Source organism: Panthera leo, chromosome B3 (assembly GCF_018350215.1).
Source record: "Panthera leo isolate Ple1 chromosome B3, P.leo_Ple1_pat1.1, whole genome shotgun sequence".
NCBI classification, from domain to species: domain Eukaryota; kingdom Metazoa; phylum Chordata; class Mammalia; order Carnivora; family Felidae; genus Panthera; species Panthera leo.
In genome coordinates, this window is record NC_056684.1 from 141,719,640 (window position 1) to 141,745,440 (window position 25,801).

At 49.3% G+C, this 25,801-nt stretch overlaps 2 protein-coding genes across 4 annotated transcripts in view; one reads left to right on the top strand and one right to left on the bottom strand.

Moving 5' to 3' along the window:
* Positions 1-4,098, bottom strand: part of DEGS2 (delta 4-desaturase, sphingolipid 2) — a 70,420-nt gene extending 66,322 nt beyond the window's left edge. Inside the window, exon 1 of the mRNA XM_042944261.1 lies at positions 4,016-4,098. The gene's annotated coding sequence lies outside the window, so the exon portion shown is untranslated. The remainder of the gene's footprint in view (positions 1-4,015) is intronic.
* Positions 4,099-4,672: 574 nt separating this feature from the next.
* Positions 4,673-25,801, top strand: part of YY1 (YY1 transcription factor) — a 33,109-nt gene continuing 11,980 nt past the window's right edge. For all 3 annotated transcript variants that reach the window (XR_006204059.1, XR_006204060.1, XM_042944263.1), the window contains exons 1-2: positions 4,673-5,439; positions 21,582-21,744. Coding sequence is in view for 1 of the 3 variants with exons in the window: in XM_042944263.1 (XP_042800197.1) it covers positions 4,773-5,439; positions 21,582-21,744 (830 nt within the window). In the remaining 2 variants the exon portion in view is untranslated. The remainder of the gene's footprint in view (positions 5,440-21,581; positions 21,745-25,801) is intronic.

Genomic DNA, 25,801 nt, shown 5'->3' on the forward strand with positions numbered 1-25,801 from the left:
AGAGAATTTGACTCAGGTCTTATAAAAGGACGTGAAATAGTACATAAATGTCAGCTTAATAGAGGTCTCGTCAGGGCACCTTACCACAACTTAAGCTCCAAATCTAATATAGACATTGATGGAGTGGGGAGTATGCTTTTCGTGGCCCAGATTTCATAGATCCCACAACCGAGAACTATAGTTTAGATGATTAAGACAGCAAATGCATGCCTATAGTGTTTCATTTGACTTGTATTTGTCTTTTTAAAGTTTATTTATTTTTGAGACAGAGAGAGAGAGAGAGAGAGAGAGAGAGCGCGCGAGCAGGGGAGGGACAGAGAGAGGGAGACACAGAATCCAAAGCAGGCTTCAGGCTCTGAGCTGTCAGCACAGGGCCCGATGCGGGGCTCAAACTCACAAGCTGTGAGATCACCATCTGAAGCTCAGAAGCTTCAACAACTGAGCCACCCAGGCGTCCCTCATTTGACTTGTATTGATACAAACTTAGCATAACTTAGATGCACAAACGTGAAATTTCAACCTGATTTTCCCAAGTATTTTATTGGAAACTCGGCCTGGAGGGGCACCTGGGTGGCTCAATTAAACATCCAACTTGTGTTTTCAGCTCACGATCTCAGTTTGTGAGATGGAGCCCCAAGTTGGGCTCTGTGCTGACGGCTCAGAGCGTGGAGCCTGCTTCAGTTTCTGTGTCTCCCTCTCTCTCTGCCCCTCCCCTGCTCATGCTCTGTCTCTCTCTCTCAAAAATAAACATTAAAAAAATAAAAATAAAAAGGACACTCGGCCTGGACTTAAATTGGAATTCAACCCCTGCAAACTTGGAGGCTTTGCAGTCTAACAAAAGCAGGGGCTCGCTCTACATGCAGCCCCGTGGCTACCTTGCAATGTGTCTTTGTGACCTCAACCAGTTCCTTCCTCAGCTGCTTTCCCTGTCCGTTAAAAACCAAAAATGTCCACGGCTCTAACATTCTCCTTTCTGCAGCTGATGCAGACCACTAACTGCCTGCCGACTGGAGGTAACTTCAAAAGGACTAGATGTTTAGAACTAACCAAAAGGAATTTCACAAGGAAGGTACCGCAGTATGTGGAAAGGGAAATTATTTAGCGTCATGAGTTCATCACCTGAACCATTCCCAATCTGTCACAGATGGACATATGGCAGGGTGCCTGGGTGGCTCAGTCGGTTAAGCAACCAACTTCAGCTCAGGTCATGATCTCACAGTCCGTGAGTTCAAGCCCCGCGTCAGGCTCTGTGCTGACAGCTCAGAGCCTGGAGCCTGCTTTGGATTCTGTGTCTCTCTCTCTCCTGCTCATGCTCTGTCTCTGTCTCGAAAAATAAAAAAAAATAAAAACATTAAAAAAGAAATTTAAAAAATGGACATATGGCAGAATGAAACTGAACAGCTAGCCTTATAATCCATAAGTAAGACCCTGTCTGAAAACGGGAGCGGTACCAACATTTTTTAATGCACATCCTTTACCTCCCCCCACCCCACTCTGCTCACTCCTGACATTTGCCCCCTCCACGCGTCTCCCTAAACCACAGGCTCTTAAAACAGAGTTTGAGCATTTAATGGAGCTTTCAGGAAAGAAACCATTAGGAAGATGAAGAAGGCAGGTGACTTTAAGAGTTGTGGCTAACAGTCCACATCTCTGTCCTGCTTCTGTCCTGATCAGGTGGCCAAAGGACACATTCCTTGCAAGATATTTGTCACCACATCTCCTCAACCATTAGTGAGCTCTGACTTCTCGAGCTCCTGGAAAAGTTTGCATGACTCAGGATTCTTCCAACATTCTAGTTTTTTCCACAGTTGTTTCCATTCATTTCTGCAGTAGACTGGAAGTCTTGGGTGAAGTTGGGAGCTTTTGAGACCCTTGAAACAGTCCAGCACTATCATACAGAACTCCTGTCATGTCGCCTTCATTTTTTGATGAGCCAAAAAGCAAACAATCATTCTATGTATAAGGGATGGAGCTAGAGACAGACACAGCCATACCCTTTGCCCTCACAGTTGGAAAGGGAAAAGCACCCAAGATCTGTGTTAAGAGAAATACCAGCTTAATTTAGTAACACTAATCATTTGGCTTCTTGCTAAAACTAGACTCTAGAACATTCAGAGGGAATGCTCATTGGCTCAATTCACTCTGCCCAAACAGAAGAGAAAAAGCAGTAAAATTACCCAAACTTTCAGAGCCATGGTTCTGAAATCGCAATTTAACCTGTCCTTTTAAATTGATATTCACCTTTTGCAGCAAGTGCGAGGTTAGTGCCCATACAGCGCAGGATCTTGGCACATCTAGTCGTAAGATCCTTCACGGCTAAAGCGCTGAAATCAAGAATACCTCCCACCACAGAAAACTCCAGGCCTATGTTCAACAGGTCACCTGCCCTGGGGCAAGTTTTAAAAGCTACCCGTGGAGCAGGTGTGAGGATAGCACTTAGGGACACCTTAATGCTGTGTTGCACCTGCCATCCTTCCCGAGTTTTAAGCCCTTTTCAGTTTTCTCCCCTTGATGGTGAACGTCTACAGATCTAGGATTTAGAAGCTAAGCAGGTACTTCCCCCATTTCTGGTGTTTCTAGAGGGAAGTATCAACTACTTACAAAAACATTTTCTTGTCAATTACTAGAGAGTGGGGAAAGTGAAATTAAGCCACATACAAAATTCTCCCACAACTGGTTTTCGCTTGTGAAATATTTATGCACAATTTATAAGCTACGAAGCCAGAAATGACTTATTTCAACAGATTTTACTTTGCCAAGCTGTGTGGGTGCAGAACTCCAAGGGGAATTACTCAGGTTTTGAAACTCAGATGCAAAGAGAAAATGATCTCATTTTTCACTCTTTATGCTGAAATTCTCAAAAGTCAAGTCGAATGGCATTTAGATATTAAATCAAGTCACTTGTTAATCAGAATGAATCAACTTTTCTCTAATATGTTATCAAAGACACCTGCTTGTTTTAACAAGTTGGACCTAAGAACTGATGGATCAGTCCAGAACAATGATGGGCTTCAACTGCAGGAACACTATTCCAGGAATAAGCGTGGAGAACGTACGCATTCAATGAATTTGCACGGCATTAAACTGGGCAAACAAAGACACGCCTTCCCAGATTTTCTGAAAAAATCAGGGAGTCTTTATTTTTATTGCTTTAAACCAACTGTCAGGTCGACCAAAAGGATGAGGAAGGGCAAAATCACCTCGCTGCACCAGCCATTCAGGAAGGCTGAACTTGCCGTTATTTCGTGCCAGGAAAAATCCAGGCTCTGTTGCACGAAGAATGGAGAAACGGGGGAGCTTTAAAGGATGAGACGAATTGCAAAGCCTGGTGGGCAAAGGGAGGAGTGTCTATGAAAGTGAGAAATAGGTGAAGACGGTGGTCAAGGAAAACACTGATTGGCTGGAGAGCGAAGAAAGGGAAGCTCAGAAGGAAATTCTAGAAAGCCACAAGGAGCCGAGCGACACGACGAGCGGCGGGGGCCCCCGTGGTTCCAAGCTCTACAGCGAAGCGGGCACCCAACGGCCCCGTCTCAGGTTTCCGCGGGTCACAAAAGGATAACGGACATCCTCCCAACGGTGGACCTGGGGGCTCCGCGCGCCGCTTCCGCCCGGCCGCCCCGCCCCGGCCGTCCGGCGCGGCCCACCTGCGCTCGGCACCCCGGGCCCCGCGCCTCGCGGGGAAGGGCGCTCGCGGCGAGATGCGGGCCCGCGGAGGCCCACGGCCATTCTCCTCTGCGGCCCGCCCGCCTTTGTTCGCCTGGCCCTGCACACTCACCGCCGCCATCGCCCGCCCGGAGCCAGGCGCCGAGAGCAAACGCCACCCGACGCGAAAAAGGAGGCACAGGCGTTTCTCGTCAAAGCAGACTTTATTGGGCGCCGGGGCCGCCCCGCGCGCGCCGCCCGCTCCCCCGCGCGTCCTCCGGGCCGCTGGCCTGCCTAGACCCCGCGTGCGGCCGACCCCGCCCTCTCCCGCAGGCCCCCTCCCCCGCGGCGCCGGGGACCGCGCACCGCTCACCGGCTCCCGAGGCGGCGGCTGCAGCGGCGACGCCCCGCTCCCGAGTGCGGCCCGGGCCCGGGGCGGCGGGTCTCGCTGCTGTGGCACCGCGGAGGGCGGGAGCCGCGCGACTCTCGGCGGCGGGCGGTGGCGGCGCGCTGACGTCACGCGCCGCGGCCATCCGGCGCGCGCGGGGGCCGCCCCGTCGACCCCAATCCGGGAGGAGCCCGGGTGAGTGGGCGGGGCCACGACGGCGAACGGGCAGATCGATTGGCAGAGGGGGAGGAGCGAGAGGGCCAGTGGGCGAGTGGGAGCGAGGCGGGGCGGGCCGAGGCCAGCGCGGAAGTCTCGCGAGGCCGAGCCCGAGCGGAGTGTGGCGGCGGCGGCGGCGGCGAGATCTGGGCTCGGGGTGAGGAGTTGGTATTTGTGTGGAAGGAGGCGGAGGCGCAGGAGGAAGGGGGAAGCGGAGCGCCGGCCCGGAGGGCGGGAGGAGGCGCGGCCAGAGCGGGCGGCCGAGGCGCGGCGAGGCGGGGCGCCGGGGCGAGCAGCGGCCGAGCGAGCGCGGGGCGCACCGAGGCGAGGAGGCGGGGAAGCCCGCCGCCGCCGCCGCCGCGCCCGCCCCTTCCCCCCGCCGCCCGCCCCCTCTCCCCCCGCCCGCCCGCCCGCCCGCCGCCTTCCTCCCTCTGCCTTCCTTCCCCACGGCCGGCCGCCTCCTCGCCCGCCCGCCCGTAGCCCCGGAGCGGAGGCCGCCGCGGCCGTGGCGGCGGAGCCCTCAGCCATGGCCTCGGGCGACACCCTCTACATCGCCACGGACGGCTCGGAGATGCCGGCCGAGATCGTGGAGCTGCACGAGATTGAGGTGGAGACCATCCCGGTGGAGACCATCGAGACCACGGTGGTGGGCGAGGAGGAAGAGGAGGACGACGACGACGAGGACGGCGGTGGCGGCGACCACGGCGGCGGGGGCGGCCACGGGCACGCGGGCCACCACCACCACCACCACCACCACCACCCGCCCATGATCGCGCTGCAGCCGCTCGTCACCGACGACCCGACCCAGGTGCACCACCACCAGGAGGTGATCCTGGTGCAGACGCGCGAGGAGGTGGTGGGCGGCGACGACTCGGACGGGCTGCGCGCCGAGGACGGCTTCGAGGACCAGATCCTCATCCCGGTGCCCGCGCCGGCCGGCGGCGACGACGACTACATCGAGCAGACGCTGGTCACCGTGGCGGCGGCCGGCAAGAGCGGCGGCGGCGGCTCGTCGTCGTCGGGCGGCGGCCGCGTCAAGAAGGGCGGCGGCAAGAAGAGCGGCAAGAAGGGCTACCTCGGCGGCGGGGCCGGGGCGGCGGGCGGCGCGGACGCGGGCAACAAGAAGTGGGAGCAGAAGCAGGTGCAGATCAAGACCCTGGAGGGCGAATTCTCGGTCACCATGTGGTCCTCAGGTGAGCGCCGGCGCGCGCCGGCCCCCGGGATGTTTTTGTTTTGAAGGGAAGCCATGTTTTATGTGTGTGATGGGCGCCGCCATCTTCTTCGCAGGGCAAGTATGGCGGCCCCAAAAGATGGCGGGCCGCGGCGGGGGCGGCGGGCCGGCGGGCCGGCGGGCCGAAGATGGCGGCGGGAGGCGCGGCGCCGCCCGCTAGGCCGCAATGGCGTAGTTTCCCCGGGCGGGGCGGCCGCGCGGCGCGGGGCGGGGCGGCGCGGCGGGGCGGGGCGCGCTGGGGCCAACGGACGGCCGCCGGCCCGTTGTCCGCCGCCCCCGCCCGGCTGGCTCCCCGCGAGGCCTGGGGGTGGGGGGGGGGGCGCGGGGCGGGCCTCGGCCGGGTTGCGCGGAGCTCGCGCCCGGCCGGGCCGCCCGCCGTCGCCTTTCCCCCGCCTTCCTCTGGGGGGCGTCTCGGCCCCGCCCCGCTCCCCTTCCCCTCCCCTCCCCTCCCCTTCCCCGGACCCTCAGCTGCTCCCGAGAGGCGCCTTCCGCTCCCACGCCCGGCGCGCAGGCCGGACTCTGCCCGCGGCTGCGCTCCCCGTGCTCCCCGCGCTCGCCTCGGTGGGGCGGGACTTGGGCGGCACGTAGGGCCCGCGTGTGCAGGCTCCGCGCCGCCGGGGCCTGTCACCGCGCTGCCGGCGAGGTCCTCGCTTCCCTCCCCCGCCCCCCGCAGCACGTCGGGGCGAGGGTCCGCGAGGTTTTGTAGATTGCTCTTAACCCTTTACGTTTGGGGAAGTTTCAGTTTGCCACGGGTTCGGCGCGTTGCAAATAGGTCGGTTATCTACGCGACTGGGGACGTTTGTCACTAAATAAAGTCGAGTACTTTAAGTCTTTGCACGAATTTTAGTTGACAGAAGGCCATCTACTTTCTTTCCCCGTGAAGAGATTCTACGAAGCCAAAGAAAATATCTAGAGCGAAAGGGACTTACTGCGTGTTGATTTTTTTTTTTTTTTTTTTTTTTTTTTTTAACTTTATAACCATGGAAAAGCTGGCTTTTTCTCCTGTGGGCATCTTGTTCTTTTTTTCACACGCTATCTAGTTAAATTGCCGGGATAGTAACTACACTGAGAATGATCCTGCCATGGCTAGTTAATTTTCTGTTTGTGAAGATCGTCACACGTAGTACCAAGTTTGTGTTGTAGAATCCTTCTCCCAGGATTACTTTACCGCTGTCTCATAAATTCTCAGAATTGGACGGAGCCTCCAAGCGCGATGACCCTTGAGTATTAAAAGATCGTTAACAATTGAGAGGAACAAATGAAGCGCGAGGTGAAAAGGCCGGTAGGGAAGGCTGGTCTGGTTGTAGCTCCTGCAAGCCCCGAGCCGAGCTAGCTAACCTCGGACGGATCTGGGACTCCGAGGACCGAGCAAAGGGATCCGAGTTGCTGCCAGAATTCGATAGCAGGTATTAATAGGCGCTGCTGTTCTGGATTTCAGTGTCTTGTGGAGGTCTTAGGAGTTTGGGTTTAGTCGGAGGTACGTGAGACCTGTCCACCAACTTACTTGATGGTTGTCAGAGCACCTTCTGTAGATTCTGGTGGCTTAAGAATGAGCGCATGTACACCGATCGTGGGGAAACTAAAAGCCATGTTTTTCCATTAATATGAATTCTTACTGAATTTTGCTGGAATCAGGATACTATTTGAAATTAGGTATTAGATACCTAAAGACACACCCACCACATAAAAGCAAATTTACTTTTTCTCACAGTGAGGACATGTTGGTTTTACAGGAATTTAGAAAACCAGGGCGTTATATATTCTGTCCTTGATCTTACCAAGTTGCTTACCCGCTTTCCCATACCCAGAAAACTTGATAATGGAGGCTTTACTTGATGAAGTGATGCCTATCAAGTCAGCCAGTGGGGCGGGGGGTGGGGGGGCATTTGAGGGGCCTGACTAATGGGAGGTAATTTACAATTAAGTCAGCGTTGAAAAGTCATTATTTCCCCTGTAAGTGGCTGCTTACAGAGTTGAACAGTTTGGGGTTATTTTAATGCCCATTTCCTTGCAGAGTTAGTTGTCTGCATAACAGAGTACTCTGTACATAAAGCTGATTATAAATATTTGATGGCAATAACATAGTATGGCCTGTTTCCTCAGACATGTTTTGTGGTAAGCTGTCCCTCTTCCTTGTCCTTGTGGTTTGGAATTAACACCAAAGAGACGCTAAATAGTTTGTGATTAACTGTGCACGTCCCAAGTACAGATTCTGAATATAGTGTAATCTTTGGAACTGAAATAAGGAGATAATTGATAGTAGGTGAAAAAATCAAAGCAGGTTCACTGTTAGGCTGAATTTCTACGTGTCTGTGTGCTGACTGGTAGGCAATGTGCTCAGTGCTTTCACCACCAAATCTCATTTGATCCCAGGCATGAGAGTTTTAACTACAGTGTGGTTTCATGAAAAGTCCTTTAGATTGGAAATGAGCTGTGACGTGACAGTTTTGCCCAAGTCCAAGCTTAGTTACGTGAAGTCTTCATAAAAATAATTGTACACAGGGTATTCTCAGAGCTCTAGTTATTTGCTAGTACCTCTTAGTTAAAAAAAAAAAAAAAAAAAGTAGTGGGAGCCAGCATGTTTGTGGAAGCCAAATCTGGATTTTATGGGTTTCTGTTGCTTGTATGCCGTCTTACTTTAATTTCCCACAGAGTAACAACAATCTGTGTGATTGGCATCTTTTTAATGGAGTGACAGCAAAGGAATCTACTGGTTCTATACTAGAGTAGTTTTAGACTTGAAAGGTCCTTAGAAATCAACTTTTTTGTTTCCTCTTTTAACTGGTGTAATTCACTTGGGCACAGTTCAGTGGCTTCCACTATACTCACCAGGTTGTACAGCCATCACCGCTAGCTAATTCCAGAATATTTCCATCATCCCAGAAAGAAACCCCATTAGCAATCACTCCCAGTTTTCCTCTGCCCCCCCTGCCCCCCAGGCCCTGGCAACCACTAATCTACTTTGTGTTTCCCTGGATTTGCCCATTCTGGACATTTCATTTAAATGGAGTCCTACATTCTGTGGTCTCGTGTGTCTGACTTAGTCTGTTTTCAAGTTTCATCCACATTGTAGAACGTACTTTATTCCTTTTTAAGGCTGAATAGTTTTCCATTGTGTAGATACTAGAGCAGGACCTGCTTAAATTTGCAGATGAGAAGATGTAGGCCCAGTAAGGCTACATACGCTACGTATGTTTCAGTATTTCATCGCTCTTCAGTTTTGTCTTGAACATCCTTAATCCATTGCTTTAAGGCCGTGTTTACTTTTGTTTTTTTTTCCCTGGCAGTATGACTAATGAACATTGCCATGTTGCTAGCTTTAGGGCACAGTCTGAGATGTCTATTTTTCCCTAAATTGTCGTCATTATTGTATGGGAGTGACGTCCTATTTTATAGAGCTTACTATATGCTAAACCACTTAATCATTGGGCCGAATAGGGAAGCAAATGATAAAAGCTGAGTATTTAAGACATTTAGTGTTGAGAAAAGACTAAGAAGGCCTTAAAATCTTGAGGTTTCGGGTATGCAGAAATTATGACCTTCACTCAAGGCTGTTGGTATTTTAATTATCTTATGTTAGACCAAATATAGAAGTGCTTTGTACTGGATTGAGTAAAACATCTAAGACTCGAAAACCGTTGATGTTAAAATCAGTAGATTGAAAGAAAGTTGGAAAGTATTTAATTTTCTCTCAGTTCTACATGTTAAGAAGTTCAGGTTTGCTAAAAGTTACTAGTCCTGACCATTTGCCACTCCTGTGGGTTTTCCACCTCGTCCTTTTTTATCTGCTGTTTATCTTTAACTGAGATGCTGTGCATAGAAATTCCCATGGAGCCAAGCTAGGGAAGCCCTCCAAAGTGATCTTGTCAACCTTGCGACCTACATAGGGCAGGCGAAGTCACGGATCCTGATTCCTGACCTGGTAGTCCTGAAAGCCTGGCTTGCTGGCACAGACTGTCCCCAGGTTACTCGCCTTTCCTTTTCCTCCCACTGTCAACCGCTGACTCCCCCTGGTGGGAAAGGAAAAGTCTGTATCAGGAAAAGGTCGGTACCTACAACTAGCATTTTAGGCTCTTGAAAGAGAATAAATGAAGTAATAATTTAGAAAACGTACGCTAGACTCCTGGACAGATACTTACAAAAGGCTTTTTTTTGTTGTTGTTGTTGTTGAAGTCTGCTTAGTAAGGTGGGTTGGTTTTAAGGCTGAGACATTTAGGGCCTGTTATGAGTATAAACAATTATTAGAATGAACATTTCTTAAACTCTGCATTCCTGTGTTAACCCCTGATCCGCTCTTCCCGGGGGACCATTCTCTGAACTCTGCTTTTACTCCTTCCCATACATGTAGGACCTAAAAGTGAAAACTTACAATTTTTACATCTGAATATTTACCCGTGGGTTGTATTCTATAGTATTGTTGGGTAAACATTCAAATCTTGTATTTTAAAATTTGGCATCTGAAACACTGTTTGGAGGTTGACGGTAATAATTTCATTACGGTTCGTGGAACATTAGGAAGATGTGCTGCATAGGTTTGGAAGTTAGTTGACTGTACTGTATGAGTTGGTACTTGTCTATGTGTGGGGGACTTAATGACACAGGAGAACCGTTTCCTATTCCTGAGTACCTTATGTTAGTAGGTCCCATTCTGTTTAACTTTGTGGGTAATTATCAATAATAGCAAGCCTGGGTTTCTGGGAATCATTAGTAACAAGCATCAGATTTCCTCTTTAGAGGGCACTGACCAAAGTATCTTCGTTGGAATCTTAACGTCTGACCTTGGTTTCTTTGTCAAATGACTTAGAGTTGGGGGATCCCTAACAGCATTTTCAGTTCCTTTAGAACAAAGAAATTCTACTTTCTGAACTCCTGCATGACAGTAGGGAGATACACTCACTTTCTTAAAGCAGAACTCTAATTTTAAAGTGATCTGGTGAATGAGGTATTAGGAACTTGAGTAAAATTCTTTTTTTCTTCCTACTTTTTTTTTCTTAAGTTCATTCATTTATTTTGAGAGAGAGGGAGAGAGAGAACACGCGCGCGCACGTTCATGCCTGTGAGCAGGGGAGAGGGAGAGAGAATCCGAAGCAGGCTCTGTACCGTCAGCTCAGAGCCCAGTGTGGGGCTGGAACTCACCAACTGTGAGATTATGACTTGAGCTTAACCAGCTGAGCCACCCAGCTTCCCCAATGAGTAAAAAAAAATTTTAGAGGTTTTTTGTTTTTTTTTTTTTTTTTTTTTGGAGTGAGAGAGAGAGCAAGCGAGCAGGGCAGGGGCAGAGAGAGGGAGACACAGAATCCGAAGCAGGCTCCAGGCTCTGAGTTGTCAACACAAAACCCAATGCTGGGCCCCATCCCACGAACCATGAGATCGTGACCTGAGCCAGAGTTAGACTCTTAACCGACCGAGCCACCCTGGTGGCTTAGTCAGAGTGCCCTTAGAGTGTCCCTGACTAAAATTCTTAATAACCATGAAATCACTTTGGTCTTACACAGTGGTCTCAGATACGATTAAACATGAAGACAATGTAAATAGTTGCGATGGGCTCTTTTTTTCTTGGGTAAACGATTTCCCTTGAATGTAAGAAGTGTGCAGTAGGGAAGGAGCCTGCTATAGGCGTGCTGGAAGCACTTCTGTTGGAACCTGGACCATGTCTCTTGTGGTGGTGGTGGTCCCCCCTCACCCATTTTTTTTTTTTTTTTTAATTTTTTTTTTTTTTAACATTTATTTATTTTTGAGACAGAGAGAGACAGAGCATGAACGGGGGAGGGGCAGAGAGAGAGGGAGACACAGAATCCAAAGCAGGCTCCAGGCTCTGAGCCATCAGCCCAGAGCCCGACGCGGGGCTCGAACTCACGGACCGCGAGATCGTGACCCGAGCCGAAGTCGGACGCTCAACCGACTGAGCCACCCAGGCGCCCCTCACCCATTTTGTTTTAATGTTTATTTATTTTTGAGAGAGAGAGAGACCGAGACCAAGTGCGAGGGGGAGAGGGGGAGAGAGAAAGGGAGATACAGAATCCCAAGCAGGCTCTGAGCTGTCAGTGCAGAGCCTGACGTGGGGCTCGAACCCACCAATGGTGAGGTGAGATCATGACCTGAGCCAGAGTCGGATGCATAACTGACTGAGCCACCCAGGCGCCCCGGACCCTGTTTCTTCTAGGAGAGTCACAAACTACAGAATTTCTGGTACCTCACAGCCTTTTTGTGGGTCTCAACTCCATCCTCCCTTTTCCTTCTAGGTCTTCTAGCTCATAAGCACCCAGAAGCCTTGAGGGATGGGAGCCGCAGCCACTTCTCCAAATTGACAATTGGCTTTTCATTTCTTGTTTTGTTGGTAACTCACTCACAGTTGGTGCTAGTGCTGATGGCTCCTGTATTAATCTTAACAAGGACTATGTGCAGACTTCTGGATTTCACCTCTGGGGATCTAGGCACACACTATCTATACCTTTCTGAATTTTCTAAGACTTAAATCAGATGGCTTCATTCACTCCCCTGCTTTAAAACCCTTCCAGCCCAACCGTGTGAATATATTTAATGCAACCAAACTGTAGACTTTAAAATGGTTACAGTGGGGTACCCGGGTGGCCCAGTCGTGAGTCTGTGAGTTCGAGCCCCATGTCGGGCTCTGTGCTGACAGCTCGGTGCCTGGAGCCTGCTTTGGATTCTGTGTCTCCCTCTGTCTCTGCCCCTCCCCCTCTCATGCTCTCTGTCTCTCTCTGTCTCAAAAATAAATGAACATTTAAAAAAATGTTTAATGGTTTGGTAAGTATGTTTGTGTTTACACACACACGTACACATGTCCTGCAGATTCTCATCACGCTGCTTAAAGCCCAGACTCCTTCTCATGAGGCCACACATGATCGGGCCCGTGCTTTCCTTTCCTGCTTCCTCTCCCTTTATGCTCCAGCCATACCAGCCTTCTTTCCGTTCCTTGAACTTGTTCCTCTGCTCTTACCTCTGCTTCCAGTGCGGGGACCCCACATGTTCCACATTCTTGTGTTGCGTTGTTTTTCACATTTCAGCTCTGAGGCCTTCCTGGTCCTCCACTCTGACTCTCCTAATTCTGTTTGAGTCTCTTTGGAGCACTATCTGAAATTATCTTGCTTTTTTCTTTAACTTGCTTCTGTCTGCTTCCTCTAGAGAGTAAGTTTGGGGCCTGTAACCCTGCAGCCTTCGTATAACACTAGGCGTATAGAAGGTTCTTGGTAAATAACTGAGTGCATGGAAATTGCACAGTAAGGTAGAATCATGGCCTAGAGACCAGAATACCATCATCATCCATGACTGCATAGGTGGAAAAGAAGCATGAAGGGTGAGGCGAGGGCAGAGGAGTGTTCCCTTTTTAGGAAAGGCGTGGACTTCAGTCAATCCTACTTTCAAATCCTAGGCCTGCCGCTTAACTATGCTTCTTCCAGTACATGACTTGACATTTCTGAGGCTTACTTCTTAGACCAAAGACACGGGGTTAATATCTTCAAGGTTTTGTTTGCCTTGAGGAATATGGCAGTTGCAGCATGAAGCCAGGTATGCAGTAAATGACAGTATCCTGTCTTTCTCTATTAGTGGGGAAGGAGTGGAAACAGCCTGTGAGTGATTTCTGCCTGTTGCTTAGCACTGGATCTCAAATAGCTAGCGCTCCCCCCTTTCCCCAGCGAAGGTTTGGGTGATAGCAGTGGTCAGTCGATAATGTCGTTTTTGTCGTAAGTCACGTCGAAGGGTCAGACCAGAGTTGACGACCTGAGATGAAAGGTGTGGAGGAACAAGATCTAGCCAACCTGGGTAAATAAGTAAGTAGGTAAATACACGTGTGCCTTGGTGAAAATAGAAAATCAGGATCCCAGGGGGAAAAAGGAAGCCTCAGGGCCAACCCTCATGAGCTCCCTGTGGGTCAAGGTGGAAAGGGAAACAGTGCTACTGCTGATCTAAGATGAGGAAAGCTTCCAGAGAAGTCCAGCCTTTCTGAGGACTGAATTCTAAAACACTGCTTGTACATGAAGAGGCCCACTGAGTGATGATGTGCAGCTTCCAAACCAGCTTGGTGTCCAGAATTTCACGTGGTGTTTTAGGACAGGTGAAGACTTAAAATGTAAGCTAATTGAAGGCGATTCTGGATTTTCCACGGCCTTTCCGTGCATTCTCCAGTTGAACAGAAGTTCACCATTCTTTAAAAAATCATCAAGCGTAGGACCTACTATTATTCCCCTTACACCCAGGAGGGTCGGGGACGTGGGATGGTGTTTGGGCTCCCTCCTTGCTGTGCTCCAGACATAGTGGCTGCCATTTAAAGCTTTCCCTGGCTTCAGCCTTAGAGATGGTCTGTCTACTTTTTTTTCAGAAACGAGGAAAGCAAGTAAGGCTTAGTAACAGGAATGAAAGGTCTCTTGCAGGAAAGAGGCTTGGGCTTTGGAGAGCAGACTGGATGTAGATGGAGGGTGAGAGGTGGGCAAAGCTACAAGTTTGTAGCTACCACGTAGGTTTTCTTCGACATTGACATTGAATAACTTGTTGTGAGAGGGCTGGTTTGGTTGGAGTGGGGAGGGCAGGTGAGTCTCCACGGGTTTTTTTTGTGTGTGTGTGTGTTTGTTTTTTTTCTTCTAAAGAAAGGGCACGTACTTGAGCAGGGAAGAGGGGCAGAGAGTGAATTTTTAAAAAAATTTGTTAACGTTTATTCAGTTTTGAGAGACAGCATGAGTGGGGGAGGGACAGAGAGAGAGGGGAGATGCAGAATCCAAAGTGGGCTCCAGGCTCTGAGTTGTCAGTGCAGAGCTCCATGTGGGGCGCAAACCGATGAACCATGAGATCGTGACTTGGGCGGAAGTCGGCCGCTTAACAGACTGAGCTACCTAGGCACCCCTGGATGGGGGAGGGAGGGGAGCAGAGAGAGAGACACAGACAGACACAGACACTTACGAAGGCTTCACACTCAGCCCAGAGCCTGACTCAGGGCTTGAGCCCATCTGGGATCATGATATGAGCAGAAATCAAGAGTCAGACACTCAACCTACCAAGCCACCCACCCAAGTGCCCAAGCTCCACTTTTTACACCTCTTACCTGGACCTAGGACCTGTAGAGTGCTTCCAGCCTTTCCAAATATTTAGCTACTTAATCCTGTCCTTTTTTTTTTTTTTTTAAATATATTTGAGTCTTTATTCAAAGTTTTTGTTTTTTGTTTTTTGTTTTTTGTTTTTTTTTAAGTACTATCTACTCCCCCACCGTGGGACTCGAACTCACTGCCCCAAGAGAGAGTCACGTGCTCCACTGACTGAGCTGCTAGCCAGGGCCCCAGTCCTACTATTTGAAATTATTTTGAGTCTCTTTGCTTTGCCTCTCAAACTAGGATGGGAGTGATGAGTGCTTTGGTGATGTAGAAGAAAACTGAGCAGTTGGGAGGTAGGGTTAGGACAGAGGCGTATTTATAGATATTTATATAAGTTCCCTCTTATCTGTGGGGGTGCATTCCAAGACCCCCAGCGGAGGCCTGAAACCACGCATGCCTAAAACTACTGATGAAGAGTAACTAATGATAGAACAGTTACAACCTTTGGCTGTAATAAAAGTTATGTGGATGTGGTTTCTGTCTTAAAATGTCTCACAGGGGGCGCCTGGGTGGCTCAGTGAGTTGAGCGTCCGACTCTTGATTTGGGCTCAGGTCATGATCCCAGGATTGTGGGGATTGAGCCCCACGTAGCGCTCTGTGCTGACGGTGTGAATCTTGCTTGAGATTCTCTCCCTCTCCCTCTGCCCCTCCACCCCCTCTAAAATTAAAAAAAAAAACAAAACGTCTGTTAACTGTCTGTGGTGGTACTGTACTCGTTCTTTATTTATTTATTTTTTTAACTATTTATTTATTTTTGAGGGGCAGAGAGAGAGGGAAACAGAGAATCCGATGCAGGCTGCAGTCTCTGACCCGTCAGCACAGAGCCCGATGCAGGACTCGAACTCACAAACTGCGAGATCATGACCTGAGCCGAAGTCAGATGCTTAACTGACTGAGCCACCCAGGCGTCCCTCACCCTTCTTACAATGGTGTGAGATGATGAAAGGCGTGTCTGAGGAGCAGATGAGGAGAGGGACCCAGGGCATGAGCCACAGTGTGAGGCTACCCTTGGCCCTTTGACCAAACCTCGGGAAGATCATCTGCTTCCAAACCATTTGAATACAAAGTGTGTACCCCATTTACGGGTGGAATTGGCTAGATTTTGTTTTTTCTTCCCTTCCATCTTAGGTCAGTTTACTTCATTCTGTCGGTTGTAGGTCATATGCGGGTGGCCACCGTTCATGGGTGCTGGAGTAACCTGATCCCAGTTTCGACTGGAAGTTCTCATTACGCCTTTTCCTACCGCACTACCCCCCTTTGAAGCAGTGACCTGTGTTCTCCGCTTTTTCCAAATAGGAACTGTGAAATTTGGCTTTAATTTGCTTTTTTTGTGCAGTTGTGTTCTGGTTCTCAGGATCCTAAATTTAAATCAAACCCGTTATAGAGACTCACTGCGGTGAGACTTCGCTTGCCTCCCTGAAACCGTGCAGAGAGAATTAGCTAAGTCCCGCCTTCAGGGAACACTCCAGAGGGGCATCTATATGTGCAGCAATTTGTAGAGGAGATTTAGATATTTTTGCTTCGTGAGTCTGCTTGGCCCAGGTGTGTATTTGATATTACACACCAGCCAGTAGGCGTCCGTAACATACTTGACATTCAGAGCAGATCAGTTAATACTTTCCCCCTCCACAGGGCAAACCTGTTTCAGTAGTAATTATGAAATGAAACATTAAAATAGTGGCCAGTGCAGAGAGTGAATTTTTTCTTTATTTGAATACATAACAGCAAAACATTTTTTAATAAAACCGTACAAAAAGAAATAATACATTTCACTAATGTGTTTTTTGAACTAAGGGGCAAACACATATGTACTTACTGCCTGTAAATGTATTATATCATAAATTTATAGTTGGCAAAAACTCCCCAAAGTTTTCTTTTGCAAAAATGAGATTAAATGACCAGAAAATAGCAGACATTGACATTCTTTGATCTGTTGCATTAGTGTGTGTCCAGTTCTTGGAGAAAATGAGGCAAACATTGTCTTTGATTTCTCGGACCATAAAACCTAGCGTCTTTTGTCATTTCTGTAGCAGCTTTTTTTTTTTAATGTGATTTTTTTTCTATATAAATAGTTTATTTCCTGACATTTTGTTGTTTAATCCTTAATGGCCCTTTTGATGATTTCTGTGTGCTGGTGGTCTTCAAGGAGTTTAGCAAGTTAACTTTCGTGTAATGCTCTTTACTAAGGAATAAGTAACAAACGTAATAACATGAAGTTTAAATACATATTATGAAAGCATACAGCAATTATTTAGAAAGACCCAACAAAAGATCTTACGAGGCCAGAATGTTGTCACTGACACTGTTGAGAACTGCAGGTGTAGAGTGGTCATCAAAAGCAGATTGTCTTTAATCCGTGTGATTGTGGTCTGCAACACGCGCAGACCACGTGGTTATTGTCTATATTCGGTACAGACTGCCTTGACTGTGTGTCACTTTCACTTGGTAAGTGACTGAGTACAATGCTCGCGAGACAAAGCTAGTTTTCTTCCTGCATCTGGGCAGAATTCCTTAGGTCTCCTTTGCAAAAACGTCTTCCTCATTCACTGAATGTTGAAATCACTCAGATGTTCATTCTGAGCCATCTCCTCTCTCTGTTTTCTCCAATAGATAGTATTATAATAGATTTCTCTGGCTTTTTTTTAATTTATTTAAAAAAAATTTTTTTTTAAATATTTATTTATTTTTGAGAGACAGAGTGAGACAAAGTGAGACTGGGGGAGGGGCAGAGAGAGAGAGACAGAATCGGAAACAGGCTTCAGGCTCTGAGCTGTCAGCACAGAGCCTGACGCGGGGCTCGAACCCACAGACTGTGAGATCATGACCTGTGCCGAAGTCGGACGCTCAACCGACCGAGCCACCCCGGTGCCCCATATTTCTCTGGCTTTAAACTCCGTCCACATGCCAATAATGTCCATGTAGTTCTCTTAGCTTTGATTTCTTTTATCCTCACATCTGCATATCCTAGTATCTCCTTGAAGTCTGTCCACTAGGTGTCTCACAGATACCTCAGATTAAAGCAGAATTCCAGGTCCTCTGTACACGTCTTTCCCCCATCGTTCTCTAACTTGGCTGATGGCATCCTCCCAGAAATGCAAGCAAGAGACTCAGAAGGCCTGCTTAACATCCTTAACGACCCCCACCCACCCATCTGATTCATAACCCAGGCATGTGTAGTCCTCCTCCAAAATAAAACTTGAATGGGTGGCTCATGCAGTTAAGCATCTGACTTCAGCTTAGGTCACGATCTCACCTTCATGGGTTCGAGCCCCACGTAGGTGGCATATGTGCACACCGTTCATAGCATTATTCACAGCAGCCAAAAGGTGGAACCAACTCATGTGTCCATCAGTAGATGGATGGATAAACAAAATGTGTGTACACATGGGAATATTGTTCGGCCATGAAAAAGAATGGGATTTTTGTATATGCTGTAACATGGATGGACTTTGAAAACATTGTGCTCAGTGAAAACACCAGATGTGGAAGGACAGATACTGTTCGATTCCATTTATAGAAGATATCTGGAGGGGCGCCTGGGTGCCTCAGTCAGTTGAGTGTCCAACTCTAGATTTCGGCTCAGGTTCACAATCCCAGGGTTGTGGGATCAAGCCCTGCATCCCGCTCTGCACTGAGTATGGAGCCTGCTTAAGATTCTCATTCCCTCCCCCCCACTCCTTCCCTCTCCCCCTCTTCTTCCTCCCCTCCCCGCTCACTCTTGCTCTCTCTCGTGCTCTCCAAAATAAAATAAAAATAAAAACTTCCAAAAAAGTTACCTGGGATAGGCAAATTTGTAGAAACAGGAAGTAGAATAGAGGTTACCAGGGGAAGGGGGCAGTTACTGTTAATGGGCACCAAGTTTCTGTTGGGGATGATGAAATTTCAGGTATACATAGTAGTGATATATAATGTAAATATATGCATGTATATTGAGTGTGAATATACCTACTGCCACTGATTGCACATTTATGGTGGATAAATTGGTTACAGTGGTTAAAATGGTTACATTTACAGATGACTAAAATGATCAACATTATATTAGTGTCTATTTAATGAAAAAGTTTTTTAAAGAAATAAAAAGGAAACCATGAAAATGGGAGTGGGGGCGGCTGGCAGGGTGGGTTTGGCTCACTGGCTGTACTTGGGGATTGTAAAACTCGTCAGTCTCTACTTACACTCATTTCATGCATGTTTTGATTGTAGTTCTTAGTGATGTCAGTGACTGTTTTCTGGGCCCTTTGATGTCCTTCAGTGTTCGAGCTGAGAACCAAGTCTGGAGCCTGAGGAAGCATTTCCTCGTTTGACTTGTTTGCGTCCCCCCACAATTCAGACGTTAAAGTCCCCCAGTGTGATCTTATTTGGAGGTGAGGCCTTTGGGAGGTAATTAGGTTCTGAGGTGGAGGCCTCACGATGGGATTGGTGCCCTTGCAAGAAGGGCCACGAAAGAGATGATGGCCATCTCTGCCACGTGACAGCAAGAAGGCTGTTTGCCAGCCGGCAAGAGCGCCCTCACCAGGAACTGAATTGGCTGACGCCTCGATCTGCAGAACCGTGAGCAATAAACACCTGTGTAAGCCTCGCAGTCTGTGGTAGTTGTGCTGCAGCGGCCGCAACCAGGACGGCTCTCTCTCTAGAATAGAAGTTCCGTGAGGGCAGTGGCTTTGGTTTCCGGGGCCTTGGAACAGTGCCAGGGGCATAGGGAGGCCTCAGTTGATGTGTGTTGAACCGTGCAAGGAATGATTCAGCCTGTGACCCTTTAATCCAGGAGTCGAGCTGGCCGGCCACCTTCTGCCCTAGCCTCTCCCGATCAGTAGCTTCCTCAGAGCAGCGGTGATCGTCAGCCTTGCTAGCATCCTTGTAACAGGAGCGCAGAACGTCCGTAAGAAACATAGCTCCCCTGCCCTTCAGAGCATTTCTGTAGCACCCGAAAGTTGACGGAGAAGTTGTGCCTCCATTGGAAGATTGGAAGGTGAAGGAGCGAGGACAGTGCTGGGAAGAAGTTAAAGAATCCGGTTGCAGTGCAGAGTCCTACCTAGCTCTCGAGCTTAGGATCATTAACCACGTCGCCTGGCCTTCCTGAAGGCATGCAGCTATTTTTGCCCTAGGCTGCTTTGTCTGTAAAGAGGTAACCTGGGATATGTTGTCGAGATCATTCTCGGTCCGAACAACAGGCGTTTGGGCCTAACAGTGAAGTATACACATCTGAGAGTTAGGCTTCCTGGGTTCACACCTGCCCCTTACTGGACTAGTTATCCCTGAGCCGGCTGCTTAGCGTCTCGGTGCCTCAGCCTTTTCTCCTGGAACGTGAACGACCTCATTTGTCCACTTCCAGGGCGATACGTGCTGTAATTAAAACAGTGGCTCCACGTCAACATTCAGTGACATGTTGGCTGCTATTACTATTTTCTGATTCCTTGCAGTGACGAATAACGTTTTCTAAGATGAAGCGTGGTAGGAGAAGAGAGACGCTTAAAGTTTAAAAGTGTCCTGTTCTGTGCTTTTCATCGCCAGGAGTGACGGAACATGATAATGACCAAAGGAATCGAGTAAAGCTACCCTCTGTCTGCATCTTGCCCACATACCCTGATGTCAGCCGTGTGTTTAAGCAGCTGAACATAGTTGTTCAGCAGTAACAGCATCTGTAGGGTTTGGTTTGATTTGGTTTTTGGTCTTGTTTTTTAGCTGGTGGAAAGGTAAGAATCGAATAAGCCTGTTTTCACTTTGGAGAGTCCTTTGGTTACAGCTGTTTGTGAAGCGTTTTGATGAAGAAGCAGAAATTTTCAGTTAGCAGGCATCTGGGGGCGCCTGGGTGGCTCAGTCGCCTAAGCGTCTGACTTCGGCTCAGGTCACGATCTCGTGGTTCGTGAGTTTGAGCCCCGCGTGGAGCTCTGCGCTGACAGCTCAGAGCCTGGAGCCTGCTTTGGATTCTGTCTCCCCCTCTCTCTCTGTCCCTCCCCCGCTCACACTCAGCATGTCTCTCTCAAAACTAAGTAAACATTAAAAAAAAATGTTAAGTTATACCTCAAGGGTTCACGCCACAGGTGGAAATACATCAACTGTATTTTGTGCATCAGTTGGTCTTTATGGCATACAGGGCATCGCTACAGCAGAGAACGGAATTGGAAGGATGAATTAAGAAATTATGATGGTCGTTGAGGTTTGAGATGAGGGTAGGAGCTACCTTGATGGCCATGGGGCAAGGGGAGAAGACCTTTCAAAAATCAGTAGGATTTACTATCTGGGATGTAGGATATTAATGACGGGGGTCAGTATTCCTTATTTTTTTAACCTGTTGGACTTGTGACGATAAGCCCTATGAGTAGAGATGTGCATTCTTGGAACGTGTATTTATCAGGAGCCAATTATGTGCAGACTGAAGGCCCTGGGATCAGAACTGACCCCGTCCTCGTGGTCTCGCGGGAGAAGCCGACAAAAAGCATAGTGCTGTCATTCTGAACTTGCATGAGCACAGGCCACGGGGTCGGGGTGAAGGGCTGGGAGTCCTTAGAGGAGCTGAAAGGCCATCAAAGCCGGAGCAAAGAGTACGGGGGATAACTGGTGGGGCTGGAGTGGGAGGCGTGAGGCCAGCTTCGGGGCGAAGGCTGGGGCAGGAGCTTCCAGTCCGCGGGGCCGCTTCAGGGGTGCGTGTAGGGTAGACAGAGACCAGAAGTCCGAGAGGTGGAGGGAGGAGAAGCCAGTTCCAGAAGTGGGAGCAGCCCCAGGCAAGTGGAGGCGGAGTCAGGAATGGAGAATATCCCAGACCAGCTGAGACGGCCACACTAGCACAGAGGTTTGGCATCGCAGATTTTGGTGACCTTCAAGCAGAAACGGGATTTCAAGAGATGGAGGAGGAAGCCTGGGTGGCTAAGACACGAGGCTTAGCGGCTGTAAATCAGCCGCGTCAGAAGCTGCTCGCGAAAGCCCTTTTTGTAGTTCTTTAACGTATTTGCCCACGCATACATTTTTGCTCCACTAAAAATAATCTTCTGGCGTGTTTCAGATGAAAAAAAAGATATTGACCATGAGACAGTGGTTGAAGAGCAGATCATTGGAGAGAACTCCCCTCCTGATTACTCAGAGTATATGACAGGAAAGAAGCTTCCTCCTGGAGGGATACCCGGCATTGACCTCTCAGACCCCAAACAACTGGCGGAATTTGCTAGGTAAGACGGAAGAACTTGCCTTGCTTTTTAATGGTACAAAGTGCTTGAGTGTCGGCAGCTGTGGTTTTGGTGCCTAAGTTACAAGGGCGGTTTGTATTCTTGCTCTAGGGAAACGTCTGAAAACAAAAGCAGTTAGTTTTATTTTGAGTAGGAACTATGCTGTTAGTGTGAGTGGCACCATTTTAGATCCTTGCAGGCAGAGATGCAGCGAATACTTCTTAATTTCATAATTGATACTGCCTGTGAAAAAACTGCACATAATTTGTTTGGAAGCCGCTGTCTTAACACAACTCCCTCCCCCCACCCCCCCACCCCCCCGCCCGGCGTACATTGTAAATTTGAGGGTATCGTGCCGGACCCAGCTGCAGGGGCCCTGGGCTGCTTCTAGACCTGCGCAGCTGGCCACTGGGAAGGCACGTCCGTTCGTACTGCAGCACGCCATCAGTGAAGCTCCCGGGGTTTTGTTACTTAAAGCTGGCGCGAGAGGATGAGATCAAGCATTTTCAGGGCCAGGACCCCCCGTGACCGTCCAAGGTGAGCAGTCAGGACGATCTGAACCCACTGCAGGTTCGTCTTGTCTGAGACGGGCTGGGTTCCCACAGAAGCCTCGGCCGCTTTTCATGTTGTTTATTTTCCAGTGCCGTTTGGCAGTCGTTATGAGGATGTGAGAACACACTCAAAGACAAACTTGTAAATAAAGTGAAAAGAACTCATAAACTCTGGAGCAGAAGGACTACGTCTTTTCCCAACCTGAGGGTGAATGAAGCCTGGAATAGCCAGGAAATTTAGTTAGGCAGGGACAGGAACAGGAAGAGAGAAATCTTTGTGATCCCACACCATCTGGGAACAGAACGGGGCCCTCTCTTTTCTTTCTCCTGAGAGCAGAGGGGAGTAGATAAGAGCTGGAGGCCCTGGAATGTCCTCGTTTCTCCCAGCCCTGCCGAAAACAAGGTGGGTAACCTCCTGCCATTTGGGGCCTCCATTTCACCACGTGTCAGATGTGTTGTCAAAAAGGGGTTTGTGCCCTTTTGTCCTATCCTGTGAAACTGCAGTCGTGGAGAATCATACGCATTAGCTTATTTCTGACTGATCACGGCTTACCCAAAAAAGTTCAGGCTTCTGTCCTCTTGTTGAGGACACTTTGTCCCGGCTGTTGTTGCCTTCATATTTTAAATACTGGTATGTTACTCAAATATTAACTCCATACTTTCCTCCAAAAACGCAAATAAAAATGGAGTCTGTAGATACATAGTCAGCAGTGAGATTAGAGTATTTGGACAGATCTGAGTCCGATTTCTTGCCAGTGTTTAGTATTGTCACGTATTTTTAAAGTTAGTCACGTCTCGTTACTGCACTTGGACTTCAGTGAGGATAGGGGCTGCTCTCTCAGGGGTAGAGACACGGAGCATAGGAGTCATGGAAAGCTTGTAGAAGGGGTGGCACGTGATCTGAGCCTTGTAGGCGCTCAGATTTGGCGGGCAGACGGGATTTCCTCGGGACTGATGGCTAGTGTGGCATGTGCACAGTGGAAGGTGCGTAGTCAGCCCTCATCCACTATGTGTTCAGAAAAATAGGTTTGGCTGGGAATTCAGATGCTCACAGGGAGACAGTTGGAGTTTAAGAGATCGTTGAGCTCTGTGAGTACTGGGCCAACGTATGTGGACATTTTCAGCGTGAAGCGGGCGGGGCCAAAGGTGTGTGAACAGTAGAGAAGGGGCTCTGTGATCAGAGGTGGACGTGGAGAGGATTCCGTTTCAGCCGTCTCCAGGCTGGCTTGGTGCAGGTGCAGCCAGCAAGAGGGAGAGGTCACGGAGGCCCGAGCCAGGACTGTGGCGGCCAGACTATGAAAGAATCGATGTGATCAACGTGGCAGGGGATGGTGGAAAAAGTTGAGAGCCAGTCCGGCTGTGTGTCTCAGCGAGAAAGGAATCAAAATGGATGTTCAAAGCTTCGCACCTTAGGTGACAGGAGATTGGGAGAGGGTGCCGGTCTGGGGTTCGGGGTCGGCAGTGTTTGGTTTTAGATGCTAATGAGTCATCCCTGTTGGACTCGAGGTGGTTTCAGGAAGTAAGTTAGGGCTAGACTGCTCTGATGCGGGGGGTGAAGCCGGAAGGTGCCTCGGACGGATGTGCCGTGAGAGGGTGGTTGCTGAGCGGAAAGACCGCAGCACAAAGGCTTGGGAAAACCCTGTGCCCGGAGGGCAAGGGAACCAGTGACAGCAGAGAGGGCCCGTTCATGCAGATAGGGGGTGGATTGGGAGAGTAAGGACAGCATCACCGAAGCCTCTGGGCTGGTCAGAAGGTCCGAGAGAGGGACAAATAACATTTCTCTAAGTTCGACATCACGAAGTATTTCAGTGGAGGAGCAGAGGGTAGAGGCAGGGTTTTACGGAGAGAAGGAACCTGGGGCTGGTGAGCAGAACGGTGACCCTCGGCCTTGTTCCCTCTCGCTGACGAATTGGGGTCGCTGATCTGAAAGCTCGGCCCTATACTCAGGAGGCCCGTGTCACTGTTGCGGAGTAGACGTTTCTGCTCGTTTTCATGTGGCCTTGCCTGGGCATCAGGGCTGTCTTCAACCCCACAAAATCCGAATGAGACTGTTCTTCACCAGCAATAATTAGAAGACAATGGAGGCACGTTTTGCGATTTGTGAGGAAAAGTTACTACAAACCTGGAATCCTTGATCCAGCCAAGCTGCCAGTCAAATACCAGGCAAAATAGTGGCGATTTTAGACACGGAAGGATTTGTTTGGTGTTGCACGCACCCTTTCTGGGGGGGTCACCTGCAGATCTACTCCAGCACATCCAAAGAAGCCTTCCTAAAGAATCTGGTGAACAGACAGTCAAGAAGGCAGCTCTGAGGCAGGCTGGAAACACGTTCAACTCAGAATAGAAAGTTGGGTGAGTTGTAAGAGTTTCTTCGGGAAAAGTTGAGTTCGTTCCGCAGTGGGAATGGAGAATGGGTAGGAGGGGAAGCCAGGAGGTGTTAGTGGTACGGGAAAGAGTTTTCTAAAAAAGGAAGATGATCAGAAACCCCCTGAAGAGAGAGGCAGTGCTAAGAAAGCCATGGCCTAAAAATGGGCATAAATTTGATAAAGTGCAGAGAACGTGTTTGCCCCGACTCTGCAAGTCTCTCCGCGTCCTAAAGCCCCCACGTGGGGCCCCTCGAGCAGGAAATGCGGCCCTAGTGCACAGGTACGTTCTGCAGTAGGCAGTGTGTGTACGTAATCTGAATGTAGTGTGTGTCTCTTTGCTAGTGAGCCTGTTAAAGATTTCATTCTGTGTACGGAATAGAATGAGATCTTGCTCTTCCTGACGGTGTATACAAAAGTGGGGGTATACGGTTGGGCGCACGCTCATCCCTGTTGTCCATAGTGTCGTGGAACGGGTCATGTCAAGCCTTCCCAGTCTCTAATTGGACGGTGGCGGTGGTGAGAGATGCTAGAGCCTGGAATGCCCTATTTTGTTAGGTCTTTGCATTTTGAGAATGGGTGTGACCAGCTGCCGAATAGGGTTCTGCAGGGGCCCTGGCACTGGGGACGGGGGCTCTGAAAGCCAAAGACAGAAAGGCACCAAGTTTCCAACTGTCGGTGGCCAGACCCCGTCGTCTTCATCTGTAAAGACCCACAGAACTTGCTCTGCTGGCCTCCCGTCTCTATCCACCTCCACTCTGTGACTCAGCTGTTGGCTTGAGGCGGCGTGTTCGCTGCTTTTCCCTCTCCTGCGTGCGCCCCGGACCTGAAAACTGAGCGAGGAATGGTTCGGGTGCCCTGCCACACCGAGCCTAGAAAACCGGTCAGTGGTAAATTGGTTACACGCGTGGGAGCAAGTGTAAGAAATCGGGGCTTTAATTTGAAAGTCCTGGTATTGGGGCGGTGCCTTCGTTCTTTTTGATACTTGAAAAAGTGGTCGGTGGGTGGGACCAGGCGAGTTCCACTTCCTGGTGAAATCAGACAAGCTGTGTGCCCTTTTCATCAACTAAAGTCAGCCCTTGGGAAACCCGTAGTCTAGAACGAGCAGAATTAAGAGCAGTTAGGTCAGTCCCAGCTTGGTCATTT